The sequence below is a fragment of the Epinephelus lanceolatus genome, chromosome 19, assembly GCF_041903045.1.
Source record: "Epinephelus lanceolatus isolate andai-2023 chromosome 19, ASM4190304v1, whole genome shotgun sequence".
Classification (NCBI taxonomy): Eukaryota; Metazoa; Chordata; class Actinopteri; order Perciformes; family Serranidae; genus Epinephelus; species Epinephelus lanceolatus.
In genome coordinates, this window is record NC_135752.1 from 24,366,301 (window position 1) to 24,383,690 (window position 17,390).

The 17,390-nt window shown below is 41.2% G+C and overlaps 1 protein-coding gene across 1 annotated transcript in view; it reads left to right on the forward strand.

The window, feature by feature from the left end:
- The window catches only part of trabd2a (TraB domain containing 2A), a 90,151-nt gene extending 73,015 nt beyond the window's left edge, over positions 1-17,136 (forward strand). Inside the window, exons 5-7 of the mRNA XM_033646080.2 lie at positions 5,088-5,178; positions 9,523-9,795; positions 15,584-17,136. Of these exons, the coding sequence (XP_033501971.1) occupies positions 5,088-5,178; positions 9,523-9,795; positions 15,584-15,788 (569 nt within the window). The 3' untranslated portion in view covers positions 15,789-17,136. The remainder of the gene's footprint in view (positions 1-5,087; positions 5,179-9,522; positions 9,796-15,583) is intronic.
- Positions 17,137-17,390: the final 254 nt, after the last annotated feature.

The following is a 17,390-nucleotide window of genomic DNA, read 5'->3' on the forward strand; positions in this document are numbered from 1 at the left end:
CATTTTCACTTCAGTTTTAAATATTACATTTTTAGCAAAAGTGCTGGATAAATGAGACTTGAATTATACTGCAGAAGATGTGTGGTAATTTATAAATATATGTTTTAATAAAGTTTTGCTGTTGTCATACATGGCCCCCAATCAGTTGATATATCATCATGTTCTCCTTTTTCTGTGGAAGCATGCAAGAAAAACAAAGTTTTCTCCACAAATTCAAGGTAACACAGCATGACTAACTGATGTACAAATGGTCAATTTGTGGGTGTAGTTTTCCTCTAAGGAAACATATCCAGACGCACATAGTGGTTGCGCTATTTGCATATCTAAGACTTGACTGTCGGCCATGGCACAGGCCTGTGACCGTGAATGCCCTTCTAGTTTGAATTTGTCGTGAGACAACCAATAACCAGAAAAACTGATTGTGATACTATGAGTCAACATGTTCAACAGAGCCATGCAATGAAAACATCTGTGAAGCCAGACTGGCAGAACCAAATTTAACACAGCGCAGGAGAATGCTACAGTGTTTACCAGCGAGCTCCACGACGTCAGCATTTTTACAATTATCATGTGTGCTTTATTTTTGAAGCAAATGTGGAAGTACTGAAGGAGAAAAGTATGTATGGAAGTAGTTTTGCTGTGTGCAGTGAGTCACTGTGTGAGCCCTAAAGCTTTTAAAACGTCCTCTCTGACCCAGGTGTTGATGCTCGCTGTGTCGCAGTGGGATTGTTTGGCAAAGGATGCACAGGTGTTTCTCACCGCAAAGCGTTGTCAGTGTTTCCTGACCCCTGAGTAGAGTTTGACCCCACAAAGATTGCCATATAAATTGTTTTCTTTAGTATACTGCAGAGAAAATTAATTCACCTCCATGAGCAGAGGAAGAATGTGAAGAATTATAAATTTCACATTGTATGTAAGATTGGTATATAGAGTCCTTTCTTTCTTTCTAACACAAAGTAATATACAGCTTGGTTCCAATCATTAGCAGTATGAGAGAGAAACAGGGAGAAGCCGTTGTCACAAATCACCTGCCATATTTAGGCCCCAAAGTTCATGCCAGTTGCCAAAGGCTACGTCATACATGAGGCCTATTTCAGGAAAATGCAGACCTTCTAAAACATAATTTTCTGCCTCTTTCCGGGCCATCAATCATTTTTAATCAAAGATGTCTGAATTTCGTTTTTGTTTGTAATTCCATGACTTCGGCGCAGCGGCAGGCTGCAGGTTCGGCCTCTTTTTTCTAAGTGTGTTCTTGTTAAGGTGGACTGCTGGTTATAAAGATGGCCTTCATGTGCAGTGCTTGCAGCGTGCTGTTTCCTTCAAATTCATGTGTCATCTGTTTTTAAGCATCAAATCTCAATAAAAAATGTTTCAAGAACAGGCACGCTCAAAAATGTGTGTGAAATTGTACAGCTGATTCATACTGAGAGAATAACGCAGTCGGTGCCATCTGTGATTTTCTGTGATATTGCTAAAGGACACACTGGCTGCTCCAAAAATGGAAAGCACATTTGGAGAAAATCCACTGTAAAGGAGATTTTTTGTTTATATGATGTCATAAAAAAAGCTTCTTCTGATTTTTGGATTTGCGGTTTGGACTTGTTGAGTCAAATTTTCAAAAACTTTTCAACATTTTCTTCTTCTTTTCTTTTTTTAAATTTTTTGTGTATGTGTGTGTGGTGCCAAATATCTCCAGTCACAAGCATATAATAGCTTTTTTTCAACTCTTCAAACACACACTCGGCCCCCAAAATCACACTCAAGCCTTTGGGGACACGTCAGAATTGATGGTTTACCTCCTATTAGAATTTGCGTGTGTATACGTATTTGTATGCGTGTGTGTCCCTTTGAAGTTCTGAAGTCCGCCCACCCTTCTGTGGCCCTACATTGTGCCGAACAGCTCCATTTGTCCCACCTTAATCCCCTGACGTAAACTCACATAAATCACACTGAGTTGTTTCTAAACGTGGGCAGGCTGGGAAACTCTGTCCCTGTGTCTGGTTTCCAACTCCCATGGAGAGTTTAAGAGCTGCAGGGTATTCATTTGACTGACCACCTGTATTGATAATGGTTTCAGCTCGAAGCAGAAAATAAATTCACGTGTCGTTTGCATGCTAGCCATTGGTTATTCTTTGACAGGAGCTCTGAGATGATTTAGAGAGGTGCCCAAGTAAGATAAAAGCCCCTTCACTCAAAGAATGGTAAAACATAAGGTCAGAGACAGATCAAATACGAAGTAAAGACACGTACAAAGCTTGTCAGTTTTTTAAAGGTCCATCAAGCTTCATTGTTGCTGGACATTGTTCCTCTCAAAGTGGCTAAGCAAACGAAATGCTCTTGCGTTTACCAAGAAAACTTGTTTAAAAAAAGGTTACTAACGATCAAATGTTGCATTGCACTTTTCCTAGTACCCCCTCGGTCCTCTTCCATGGCCGTTCCACACTGGGACATAGTTTTAGCCAACCCTTATTAGTTCTAGAGATGGGGCAGCATCATGGCACCCAAAGTGCATCGAGGCCAACCTCTCTCTATCGATGGCTCTGGGCCAGATTAAAGTGCCGGGGCTCATTGTTTACACAGCTCTGTGGTGCCACGGCTGAGCAGGCCCAAACAATGGGCCCCTGCTCCCCCTTGTCAGAGTGAGGGGAAGAATGGAGACCTCTTGACATGGCAACCTGAAGCCTCAATGTCCCCACTTCACGTAGCTGAGAGGGTCAGAGCGAGAGCGAGAGGAAGAGGGAGACGAGGGGAAGCTGGAGATAAGGAAGGAGGAGAATGGAGAGATGAAAATAGAGGGGGAAGAAAAGATGGCAGATATGAGGGGGGGTGGGTAGGGGGTAATCAAGGACTGCGGAAGAGCGAATAGGAGGTGAAGAGAAATGAAACAAAGGGTAGTCCGTTAAAAGAGAGGAGTAGAGGAAAAAGGTGAGGTGAGATGATTACGCATGGAATAGGTGAAAGCGCTCAGTAGCCAGCAGAAGCATGAAAGGACACAAGGAGAAAGAAATAGTTCAAAATTTCAGAAATTATTTAATTTGTTTCCTCAATGACAACTTTTCAAGTGTTTCCACTGTGCTCCCGTGATCCAGATCATTTGGTGTATGGTGACCATAAAGCTCAGTCCCAGCTGTCACAAGTCAGTTTATTTCTTGGATGGATATTTGACAAAATGTTTAATGTTATCGTTAATTTTTAGTCACATACAACCAAACAATAAAGTTCAATGATGTGAACGTTGTCACTGGGAAGACAGTAAACACGAAGGAGACTCTGGGGAGGTACAAGAACACAAACACATGTTGGTTCCCTTGCACTGTGGAAAAGGAGGAGAAACTGGTGGAGTGAACAAGAGTCCGTGTTTAATTCGTGTTCATCTGATCCACCAACAATTTTTGACACGGTTCACCTCTCATTCCCACGATCTCCTCTCAATAAAATAGCTCAACCAACAAAACGGACGCTGGTAGGGAGCTGAGGGGACAAAATCCAAAATGTAAAGTTTGTACGCAACTACAGTTTATCTTAATGGATTATACCAGGGGCGATTGCTCTGAGACAACAAGGGAGGCTGAACTTCCTCTAAAATTTCATAGAAGAAATGGTCAAATATGCACTATTGAATTTACATTAAAATAAGAATTTACACTGCATTAAACATGCGCTAGGATGCATTTAACCTCATGACTATGACGTTCAAACAGGAACTGCCCATTAGTTCGACAGCCCATTGGTTCGACAGCCCATTGTTCCGACCATATTAAACTCATTGTTCCGAAGTCCGTTCCGAAATCATCATGATACCCTGTGGTTAAGGTCTGGTTAGGTTTAGGCACAAAAACCACTTGGTTAGGGTCAGGAAAAGATCATGGTGTGGGTTAAAATGAAAAAGAAAGTGACAAACACATAAGCCGTGAGCCTGCTCCACCTCAAGCCGGTTGCGGCGCACCATACGCCCGCCGCGAGCCGTTCAGCACCGCGGACTGTCGGACTAATGGGATGTCGAACCAATGAGCTCTCGAACCAATGACATGGACCCGTTCAAACGTCAGCTGTTTATCACCAGTTTTCAAACGCGACCTCCCTGTCATACATTCTCGTGTCAGCACGGTGGACGCGGAGCCTCCAAGCATTCCTATGAGACAGTGCTGAGCAGGTTTTTTTTCATGCAGCAAAGCGAGACGGTCATTGGATAAATGCGACAAAATCATCACTTCCAGGGAGGCTCAGCTTCCCTGGGACCTAATGGAGCGGTAGGCGGGAGAGGACGCTCGGTGTATGCATGATGATTGGAGGAATTGTCTAAAAGGCTGAACCCCTTTGTGATTGACAGCGCTTTGGAAATACACGGCATCGGCGCATTTCGAGCTCAGTCCCATGCGCATATTTGCGAGTGGAGTCTTCTGACAGAGTGCTATCTGGAGTTTCTTATTTCCATAAGCGATATAGCTCATTTTCACCTCATTTGTACAGTACAGTTCAGGTGTTTAAACCCACCTGAAAATCTATGGCTTGAGTGTGGTTGAAAAACTGATGTAAACTTAAAGTGAGCTTCCCCTGTTTGAGACCAGCAGCCGCCACTGGATTATACTGATGCTAAATTGACAAGAATACTGTCAACATATGAGGCCTTTTATCTTATTTTGCCAGAGTTATGTGCTTAAGGAACTGTTAATATGTCATGTTTCTTAAAGGGAGTTTGATGTAATATTGTCCTCCAGGTGCAGGATGGGAAATAATCTCAAATAGTGACCCTGTGAGATCCTCAGTCTTTGCAAAATCATATAGTGTGTGACTACATGCGCAAGGGTGTCAGACTTTAGCTTTACTTACTAAATAATGTTGCTATGCTAATGTGTATGCTAAACCAGGCTAACTGCCTCCCAGCTCCAGCTCCATGGTTAACACCAGTCCAACACCTTTATCTCTGTATTTAAACCATAGCAAGGACTTCATTACACTTTTCCTATGATCTTCTGAAACAGTACAGTTAGAAGGATCGTATATGTCTTGTTTCAATTTGCTTGCTGTTTCTCATTATTAGCATTCAGAGGTGGAGGTCATCACTTTTCTTTTTTTTTCGGTCGCAGGTCACTTTCTCGGCAACAACACAGTCATTGATGTGCTTCGCCGCCAGGGATATGAGGTGGAGCACACCCCTGCTGGGCAGCCCGTAAACAGGTAAATTTACTGCCTTAATTTCCCTAAACACACACACACATAGTAACACACACACTCACACATACACATCATCTAAATTTAGTGGACTGCATTTTGTGTTTCATCATGTGAATACATGTGTATTTAACTAGTGCCCTAATATTATATGAGCTCCTAACTTTACAAAATTACTGCAGTTTGTCCTCCTGAAATCAATTTTTTTCCCCCTCTAAATACTTGAAATTGTAGTGTCGGCTAAATCGGCCACAAAAACGCAAAAGCTTTAGTTTCACTGATGACAGGAAATTGTATATTGCTGCTGAGCCTGATTTTGGTACAAATCTGGACATGATACAAACTTTAAACCTTTCACACAATCATTAAAACTCTAAAAATCAACCTTAAAATGATTTATAATGTGGCACATGTTGGGTTAGGTGAACTAATTCAGGGAGACAAAGGTAAAGGAATAATTTGTTCAGGGCTTTTTTCAGTTCCAGCAAGTTTTTTGAACAACAATTTCCCATAAAAACCAGAAGAAATGTCTGAGAAATGAGAGAAGACAGAAGAGACTGACCAAGAAAATTGCTGAGAACGTGAGAAATACGTAGATGACGGATGCAGAACTAGGCAGAAAATATTATGTTTCGCCATAGTTGTTGCACATCATGATTTCTTCTTAAAACATGAGTCTGTAAAACTCGAAGGCCCATATTTTATCACTTAAATGAGTGTAAGGTTTCATGTCCCGGCCACATTTTACAGGGCAACCGCTGCCTCATGGCCCTGACAGGAATATATATTTCTTTCAACTTCTTCACTGACTGGATTTCAAATGGGAAATCATTTTCCAAGTAAGCACAACTCCATAGTTGCTCTGTGTTGCTTTGCAGACTCAAAACAGATGTTCAAGTTCTGCTGGCCCTTGTGAGAAATGCGTTGTCTGCAAATAATGAAAAACTGCTCTCAGTAGTTATTCGTTGAGTGATTCTCCTTTTTTGAGTACTCACTGTCTACAAGTGTCCCGGAACATGAGTATTTGTTTCATCGCCTTATTTGTAAGATTTATTAATTTACCTTAACTACTGACACTGTAAGCCACAAATCTACTAATCACATGAGAGACTGATTTTGGTGTCGACGTTGTTGATCACTAAAAAGAAATAACCGGATTCATAAGACTGTTGTTGTTGTAAGAGGAGATAAAAAGGACCGTCATTGCCTTTAAACTTTAAGCACTAAAATTATAAACTTACCTGTGCTAACACACCGGCAGCAAATGTTGTGTGTCAAAAACACGCCCTTATTGTTTTCAGTGTACAACTCACACTGGTGGCGGCAAGATACGCGCCGGCGCTCCTGGATCCACCACTATACGCCACTGTCCTATTTCCAGCCTCACCACCCCGGTAATTAAATGCATTTTCCCTCACTCACTGTCTGCTTGCACACTAGCTCCCATAGCAGCTCTTTTTCTCTGTTCCTGTGACAGCTCGACTCCGCACCTCACCTTTGATGTATAAAGAGAGCTCTAGCTGTTTCTGTGTCTCGTGTGTGACAAAGAATGGATAAGGAGAGACTTGTTGTTGAGGCAGAGGGATATCCCGAGTTAAACGACCCACAATCCTTTCATTACAAAGACAACGGCCAAAAAGATATTTTCTGGTGTGTCATAGCTCTGGAGATCGCCTCTTCAGGTGAGAAATCAAGTTTAATTGGGGGCTCTGCACACTTGATTCTAAGCTAATGCAGAGGTGGAGGAAGTACATATCTTTCAGTAAAAGTAGTGATAACTTTGTGTGGTTGTCTGTTGACGAGCTGCAGCGCAATGCGTCCAGTGTGTGTTCGGGGCGGCATGTGTTTTTGGCTTTATACTATCAACTTTAGATAGGATTAGCCAACAGTCAACTCTACATTAATTTGCTCTCTTTTGTTACCGTTGGATTGAACTATCATTCTTAATCTGAAACAGACAAGCTGTGAACATTATCCATTAGCAGTGAGCTTTCAAGTTTTAATCTTTAACATTTGAATGAAATCAATATCCTGTCTTTGATACTATTTTTAATCAGCATTTTTTCAGTAAAAGCCACTCAATGTATTCATCTCTCTCTATATTAGTATTTTCTTGTTGTGGCGGGGTCCGCCATTCCCATGCTGAATATATTTTTGCCCTACACATGAAACAACACACTGTTAACTATCGCAGTGCTGAATCAGAGCTGTACTAAGTTACTACTGCTGCTTAACTTGAAAAGCATTCCACCTGTGAAACACAGACTGGTTTTTGAAGTTGAGAAATATCCTGAGCTGACTGCGACTATTCATAAAAATTAAATGTTATTCTTGCATTGCCTATTTGTCACCTCAGATGTTTTCAGAAACATATTTTAGTGCACTGTTTAGCTGTGAAATGAGAACGTTTGCTTAGGCCAGTGGGGTTTGGCTTTGTTTCGGGTTGACTGTTTTCAACATGGTCACAAACTTTCTTATTTTACAGCTAAACAGTGAACTTAAATATGTGTTTGAGAACATTTGAGGCATGAAATGGCGAGCACAAGCATGATTGACAGCAGTGTTAGAGACTCTCAGCTCTGATTGGTTGTTTTTGTTCAGTGCAGTGGATTCTTGCAAATGCCAGGAGAAGCACCAGGAGGAAGAGGAGGAGAAATATATTTTTTTTTTCCTATATATTATCTGTCCCACATGCTACCGTCAGGATAGAGTGACAGTTTCATCAAATATCACAAAAACATTTTTATTTTTGCATTTTTTTTTTATAAAAGCAAACTACAGTTTTAAATAACTATAAACATTTCCAATTTATTTTGTGCTCCCAGATGTTGTCAGAAGATTTAAAAAATATGACTTGTGGCTATGAAACTGTGGAACTCAAACATTTACTTTAATCCAAGCTTGAGTTTTTTGCAAAGGGAAGTCTGATCGACGGAGCTGCAGTCCCTTATGTGTAATTGAGTACTTGGAATCAAGGAGTGTGGTGCGGTGGTGGGATAGCTGTAGGGATCTCATGTTTGCTCTTTTCATTTTTAAGGAAAAAAATATGCTCAGTGATGTCCCTTGTTCACTGGGGCTTTCTTTTTTTTTTCAACTATGTAGATTGCAGCACAGATAAATCTGACAAAATCCCCACCGGCCACCAGTGAAGTGTTGTTGAAAAGGCCAACCTCAGCAGAGTTCATACCTCCTGCTGTGAAGCATGTAGTGCACTCTACCATAGCACACTGTGCGGGTGGCTATCTCAGTGCAGATCTATGCTCTGCTGTGTGTGTGTGTGTGTGTGTGTGTGTGTGTGACTAAATGAATGAGTGAATCTACTTTCACACACAGGCTCTGTGTTTGATGCAGGATTATGAGCCTGTGATGAACCTGCATATGGCGCAGTCACACTGGACCGCTGTCATAGGTTAATCTCTGGAATTCTCCATTCACACAAGACCTGGATGTGCACTGCACATATCTGCTAAACCTCAGCATGCGTGGTGATTGTTGACAATAGTTATTAATCCCATTAGAGATGGCCAGCAGCTCATTAGAGGCAATATTGTTTTTAAAGATGGGTTTTGGTTTTGTTCTCATACTTCCCATTCCGGTGCTTTCATTTGTTTTTCCAGATTTGTTTTTAGAAAGTCCACGATGACCTCTTCTTACATAGCAGGAATTCCTCCTCTCCTCCGCTCTCCTTTAATTTAATTTGACCATGGTTGCACACGTCCTTTCCAGGCTGCAGTGATACCTTTTCAATGGGACATTCGCTTTCACCATGTCACATGGAAGGAAATCTATAAATTCAGCATCTGTAGACCTGAAACTGTTGTAGAGACTGGCATCTATAGTCAGGCTGTATTCACAACAGTTACAGTGGATTCCAACATCACAGCGAAAACATACCAAAATATATTACAACATCCATAGAAAACACTCAGCAGCTTAATCAATTTCTCCGCCATTAATCCATTTGTTCAGGATCTAATTCTCACATGCGCTTCATATCTGCAAGATTCCACCTGAGGTGACTAAGCCCGTCCCTTCAAACCAAACTCAATTATGTACTGGCATGAATTTGGCCCATGTTGGTATTTTGCAAAATGTCAATTACCATGCACCCCACTGAAAGGGACATGCATTAATGAAATACATGAAAACAAATATTGCTGAGATTCACATTTGTCAGTTGTAATTTGCATGCAAACAATCAAAGTCTACAGTCTGTGTTGAACTAACAAAGCCTCCGCAGGTCCTTGAACTATAGAGAGGTAGGACACATGACATATGCTGACATTAAATGTCACATTTAACTGTTGCAAAAGTCTCCCATCTCATGTTCCTGTGATGTGCACCCTCTAGGAGATCATCATCCAGGCCCGACTCGCCAGGGTCAGAAGACCACCACGACGAGTCCCCTCTCCTGGAGCCTTTCCTCCACGAGCTCCCCCACAAAGAGGACGATCAGGGGCGTCCCCTGGAGGATGACCTGCTACCCCACATGCTTCTGCCGCCAGATAGCCTGGAGCTGCTGGAGAAAGCAGAGAGGAAAATGCTGAAGAAAAAGAGGAGGAACAAGCAAAAGAAACAGCGGCACCGGCATTTTAACGACCTCTGGGTTCGCATCGAGGAGAGGTAAGAGGACGGGGGGGGGGGGGGGGGGGGGGGGGGGGTCGAGGATGAGCGTGTATGGGATCTTGTTTCAGATAAACATATGTCATCAATGACTGCCTCTTTTACTGTGAAAGGGGGGTGAGGAGAAATGTAGAAAAGGTCAGACAAAGGGGCACAGATGGGAACAAAAGAGAAGAGTATAACGGGAAAGGCTGAGAGAAGAAAGACAGAGGATGTGAGGGTAGCGAGGGGAAATTGGAAATGTGTAATGCAGTCCTTCCACCTGTCTATAGAGTAGAACTGACACTTCCTGGTGTGATGCCGCAGGCTCAAACAGCCACTGTATCACATCACCATACTCTTAATGCAGTCTGCACACACTTCACCACATACACACACACACACACACACACACACACACACACCCTGCAGTGTGGCATGAGTACAGACTAGTTCCTAGCTGGTATAAGTGTCTTGGATGTGAAAATAGCAGCCTGGGAATTCCTACTAAGTATCCGGTTTTGGTCTCACAGTAGCTCCAGGCAGGGACTAACCGGACAACAAAACAAGCTCACCTTTCAGACAAAAAGGAGACCTCTGCACAAGGTGTGGTCTGCCGTGTTGGAACTTATTTTAGATTGTTGTAGACGCAAAATGTTATGTTGTCAGGGATACGATTATGCATGTGGGCAGAGAGCGAAGAGGTTAATTTGAAACCTACATCCATTTTCTACACCCACTCATCCTGCTCAGAGTTGGAGGCTGTCTCATCATATACAACACATATAGTCAGACAACCACATTCACTCACGCCTACAGGCAGTTTAGAGTTTCCAGTTCACCTGACTTGCACATCCATAGAGTGTGGGAGGAAACTGGAGCACCTGAAGGAAACCCACTCGAACACGAGGAGAACATGCAAACGTCACAACAAAAAGGCCCCATGCTGTGAGGAGACAGAGCCACCTAGCCACCTTGCTGACCTCTCGCTGACTAATGATTTTAAATATATTATGTGTTATATTAGAACAACTCAACTTAAATTCAATACATTAATTAACTGCACAATCATCAGCCTAAAGAACAAGGTGACAAAATTATCTCTTTAAAAATTACATATACATTCACCCTTTAATTTGTCTAGCTACATATTCAAAAAGCTGTTGAGTAATATTGTCAGGCAATTAGCATTTGCTTCCTAGATAATATATAATATAAATCAGATTAATATTCTTTTTAATCAATGTTTGTATTTCTTCTTTTATCTGACTCCTGAATGAGCTTGTGTTTGCATGCCAATGTCAACCCTCCTATACTCGCATTAGTTTGTGTGGAACATAGAGCTTGTTTTCTGTGGCTAGTGTTAACATTATACAGATGGAGGCTGGGTCTGTTTATACAGAAACATAAACTCTGGTCCTGTCACAGCCGCAGGTGACCATTACACATTGTTTTAGTACAATATTTAAAATATGTGGTTCACATTTCTAAGTTGTCTGCACATGATGGTACTTTTCCCAACTCTTCCTCTTACGCTGTTAACACCAAGTGTCAACTTGTATGGCTGAAAAGTAAAGCTAATGTAGAAGTGACAAAAACTGCAGTTCCATAAATGGCCACTTGAGGCTGGCCCCAAAAGTGATGTTGAAATGCCCAGCTTTACAGCAGAAATAAATGTGTTTACAGCCTGCACAAAAATGATTTTGGTCTCTTTAGCATGACAACTGTACAGGGGTGAATTCTAATATAACTCACCTATATACATTTTTATTAAGGCTTAAAGTTACACATAATTAAGGATGTTGCCACTTTGAGTGACAGGCTGTCTGCGGACAGCGTCCTTGGGCTCCCAGTCAGATCCACCCTTCTGAATCATTTTCCCCGCAGATACAACATGCTAATGTTTTTAGCACAAGCCTATGGCATTTTACATTGTATAAATTAGCCTAGCGGCTAGCAGACTTTTCTATTTTCCATTACAGCTCACAAGGTTCACTGACAAAACAACTGTCTTATACTGAACACGTTTTCCAAACAAATATAACATGCTAACATTATTAGCACAAGCCTTTATACTTTGTATAAATTAGCCTAGCGGCTAGCAGACTTCTCCTCTTCTCATATGAAGCCAGGGACAACAGCAACATTTAAGGAAGATAACATTACAAAATGTAGCTCCATTACAACTCAAGGTTCACGGACCAAACAACTGTCTTATACTGAACGTGTTTTCCAAACATATATAACATGCTAACATTATTAGCACAAGCCTTTATACTTTGTATAAATTAGCCTAGCGACAAGCGGAGATTTCCTCTGCTCATATGAAGCCAGGATAAATCACACACAAGACTTAAAATGCTATTTTGTGGAGGCTTTATTGTCTTCACAATTTATTGTTTCTTATCTGTGAATTAAAGTGAATAAAAGCTTTGTTTCCACTGAGGCAAATGGTCCCAGCGTACAAACATAGACAGAAGGTCGGCGTCGCTGCAACGTGTAGTTACATGTAGTAGCTGTCAGGCTACAGCTGAGGGTACAGCATAGGGTACAGCGTAGGCTCTGCGCCGATGTAGGTATGGCGTCAGTTCAACGCAGAAGTATAAATCCTGCATCACTCCTTCATAGCTGCACCCTCTCATCTAAGTCACTGCTGGCTCCAAAATATCCAAATCCAAAATAGCGACACCCAAAATGCCAACTCAATGCTTCCAAACATGAGTCTGCAAACCAATGAGTGACATCACGGTAGCTACGTACATTATTTTTATTCAGTCTATGGTTTATACATATAGCTTCGAATTCGAATTATTTTTTAATTTGGGTGCAACTTACTTTTACTCCCACCATCCAAAGACATGCAGGTGAGGTGAATGGGAGAATCCAGTTTATCCATTTGTGTGTTTTAGTGTGATAAACTGGCAACCTGTCAAGGATGTTTCCCCTGGCTTGCATGCTGGGATAGTCTCAACAGTTCTGCTATATGTTCAAAGTGTGAGCAGCTTTCAGTCACTTATGTTTCCTATATTAGTAGATGACATGTTGCGTAAGAACAGTGCGGCGTTCTGTGAGTCCTGCACCGGGTGTGGGCACTGGGTGAGAGGAAAAAAAGAAAATATAGTTTGGTGTTGCTGTCTCTTAATTTCAGTTTTTACCTGGTTAGCGTATAATTATGCCAGCGATATCTAAATCCTCATTATCAGTAATTGCAGCTAACCGGCTGCAGGTAATGGTTTGCAAAATTGGACCCTGCAGGACTCTGCTCTTAAGCATCTGGGGATTTTTTGCCTCCATATGAACATGTATTTTTCCATTTACAGTATACACTATTCCAAATTAGAGATGGAAAGAAAAATCAAACCATGTAGCGTCTGTTCTTCGCGGGAACAGAGGGGGTTTGTGAACGTTTGTGTACGTTATGTCTGCAGAAATGTTTTCTCTCGTTCTGAGAGACCCTGTATTTTGAATGGAAAGGAAACAGACTGTTTGTGTACACATGTTACAAAGTGTACACGGTGCATGTCTTTGTATATTTGAATGTCTGAAAAGATGGCCGTGTCAGAAAGGGAAAGAGGGAGTCCAAAAAGCAGAAGCAGAAGCAGTCACAGTGGCACGATTCTGTGTTTGACGCTTGGCCTCAGAGCGATGTGACGCACCTGGTTTCCTTACACGACTTCTAGCCCTCAAACCTGAATACACCCGCTTTGTAACTTCTTTAAAAATCCTAATGTTTTCTCTGTGACTCTTGAATATCTGCTTCAATATTTACAGAAACTTAGCAGACATAAATCTTGCCGAAAAGGTACCAGAAGCCGCAGGCAGTACAGCCTTGAGCCTTGAGCCTTGAGCCAGCAATATGTGATGGAAATATCTGATCTTTTGTAAGCCCAGCATTTCACACTGACCAGTATCAAAACGAGTTTAATCTGCAAACAAGCTTCTGTTTGATTCTGGAGTGGGCTGTTACTGCTTTGGCTTGTCACCCGCATCTATGTCCTGTTGCCTATTTGTGTGGTTGTTCCCTCATCCATCACTGATTCGCACACAGCATATTTTGGCCATCTTTGCTGGGCTGGTGCTCAACTCTTCAAACTTTTCCAACTGTGTCCCTTCCTCAGCCAGAGAGATTGCAGTCGGCCATCCAAGCTCATTTGTCTACAACAATCCCTGTTAGCACACTCTAATTTGTCTCCAGACAAAGTCAGAATGAGGACTAATGATAGAAATTTAGGGCTTGGACATAATTTAATTTCTCCTTCTTAAATGATTTCTTCATGTTGATGCTTGTCAAAAAAATCTCTCCCAATAAAACATAAATCCAGTGATTTCCAAAATGGAAAATTACTGTTTTGCAATGGCTTTTCTTTAATATTGAATGTTACAGTGTCGTGCCAAAGTGCCGTCGCAGCCCACTGGTATGAGGAGATCCCGACTTCAGGAACTCGTGTGTTTGTTTTGCCTGGCCTCGTCCCAGTCAAAACCACACAAGCGCTGCAGTCTCCACATCAAACGGGAGAGCAGAAATGATTTAATTGCCAGACTTGTTTATAAAAGGACAGATAAAGAGAGACAGACAGGATGTGTAATATTGGGAGAGGAAGAAAAAGAGAGCAGGCAGTCTGATTGGCTGTTGGTTTATGGCCATGAGCTGATCAATGTGTTGCACGCCCAGGAGTTTTGTATTTGTAAAATCTCTACTGATTGGTCAGTGCTGTAGCAGTGGATTCCTTTGTCTAGAAACTTTCCTTTGTAGCCTTCACCATCATCAATATTTCCATTGTTTTTTTCCTGCTGTCTGCATATTTTCTCTGGCAGTTGTGGATGGTATGGGAATGTAGAGAGAGTCCTGTTCTTGTGCAGATTACTTCTTGATTTTCCCCTCAGTTCCAAAGATCATATAGTGGCTTAGCATTGCAAAGATAAAACAGAAGGCTGCGTGTTTAAAAATATATGTATGTAAATTAGTGTGGAAATAATAAGATTTTACCCAAACTGCTGTAACTCAAGAATTAGGGGAGGTTTTTGAGTTGAAACCCAGAGTAAATGATTCCACACAGCTCATTTGGACTGTCTCAGCCCTTTTCTGAAATTAATGCAAACTGGACAGCCGGTTTTGCAATTAAAATTTACATTTGGGTCGTTATGCTCATAACATATGTCAGTGGCGCCTGAAAACTTGGTGTAAAATTCAAGGTATTTTTCTATAATATTAAATAGCTATATGTAAATAAGCAGCAATCAAATTTAAAGCTAGGAAAAAACATACTTTAGATATTAATTCAGCACAGCCCCTGCAGGACAGCACATTCTCACTCCCAACTTAATACCCATGCCTGGTCAGTGGCCCTAAATGTCAAACTATAGCCCAGTTCAGCCCAAAGATTCGTAACGAGACGAGTTGAAACATGCGACTATTTGCAATGTGCTGTTCTGCAACATTCTGAAAACCTGCCGGTTCACACCAATGCAACTAGATGAGATGTGTATCATCTCTATGCAACAACTCTCTGTACTTCTGTTCTGATATCCAGCTTTTCAGGCTTATTTTGTGGCTGAATATAATTTGTAGCTGTAGTGATAGTGAGATACTGGCTACAGGTGCATTTGTAGTAGTGATTAAACGGTAAAAAACAGAAACAAAACAATCATCAGATGGACTGTATTCATAGTAAATATGCCACAGTAATATAAATATCCGGGGCGGCATGGTGGTGTAGAAAGTTTTTGTTTGGGGGGCTTTAAAACATAAATAAAGATTGATTTTTTTAATCTAATGTGTCTTTTCTACTCTCTTTTCTAAACTTTACAGCTCTATGGTCCAGTCTCCGCCTCCCCCACTGGTTCGCATCATCAATGGTTACATCACAGTGCAGCCACCTGACAGAGTCCACAGCCACCACAACTACCACCACGTATCTTCAGCACCGACCACCTCCTCGTTCTCACCATCTTTACTCGTCTTCCTCTGCACATTGTTGACAGTGATCCCACAGACATGGACTGCGCTCCTTTAGTAGAGTATCAAGTGGGACTATATAAACTCTCACATGTGGTTTCATGTGTCAGCGCATGTAAAGCGAGGTCTGGCGATGCGTCGTGAGACCTAGAGGAGGCTGCGAGAGTGTGGAGACTCCCAGAGACTTTAATGAAAAAAAAGCATGGAGAAAGGATGTGAAATCAGCTCTAGCTGTCAGGTAACAGTACACTCCACAGGTGTTAGGTAACATAACGTTTGTGTTGAATGGTAAATCATGTCAATAGAGCATGACTCTTACAAAGTGAGGCCTCGAAGAGCATGTAAGTTCATAAAGGTTTCTTGGAACATAAAGGTTTCATGAGGTTTTAGTTAGCAGGAGCGGGTACACAGAATGCAGCAGGAAAGAAAAGCGAAAGCTCACAAACAGGAAGTGTTATCGGGCATCTTGCTGACATTACACAACATGTCCGTTCCCTTATGAATTACAGTGTTACAAAAGACACACAACATTCAAACCTCTGAGAATATGAGCTCTCACTGAGGCGACTGTTTAGTGAATGAACACGAGAACATTGCTGAATATCAAATACCTTCAGTAAGTACACCTGGAACCATATGGCCTTTGTGTGTGTGTGCGCGCGAATGTGTGAGTAAAAGAGAGTGTGTGTGTGAGACAAACAATATGTCTATCAGCTCTTAACCCCCCCCCCCCCCACCCGCCCCACACCGGCCTTACAAACAGGGGTATTCCTCCCTGGACCTTAATTTATTCTTCCATTTTAGAAGAATCTGTTTAATGTTTTACTCTGGGGGAAATTGTACATATTGTTTCTATATAGATGTATTTTAGAAATATAAAAAAAAGGAAATTATCAGACGTTTTGTTGTTGTTTATATGAATATATAAATAGATATGCAGTATATTTTTAAAAAGTGAAAATCAGGAACTAACCACCATAGCCCGCATCATGTGTCTCACTGACATATGATTGTATTGTACTTTATGTATCAGTGTTATCTCTTGCTTTGCTGTATGTGTCTGCAGAAAGGATTCACGTTATGTGTGTTTGTTTCACATAGAGATCATGTGTTTAATTTATTTAACTACGATAGTTTTGCTGTAGGCCATATGAAACATTCCCAATATTTGTTTTTTTTATATATATTTTTTGCAGTCTCTATGATGTCCAAATGTGTTGTTTCACATGTTTTCCAGTATGATTTTAAGTGCATATGATGGTAATAATATTTCAGTTTTAAATACTTGTCTACACAGATAGACCACATGCAGCATAGTGCTTTAGGTCTTTCACATTTCACTTATGGCATGAGATGATTGTAATAGTATTACCATGGCAACAATAAAATATTTATCTAGATGAAAATATGATTTTATTGCTCATACTTCACTGCAAAGAAAATTAGTGGGAAAAATACTTTTTATGCTACCATATTTTTTTTCCATATTTTTACGTTAACAATTGCTCAAATTACTGAATGTGTGAAGGGGGTTGCTTATCATGACAAACCTTAAGATAATTAGCACCTGAATCGAGAGCATCTTAGCATCTTTTTTAACTCATTGTTTTAGTTTTATGTCCCACAGCATTATTGTTTAGGTTCAATCTCCGATCTCACC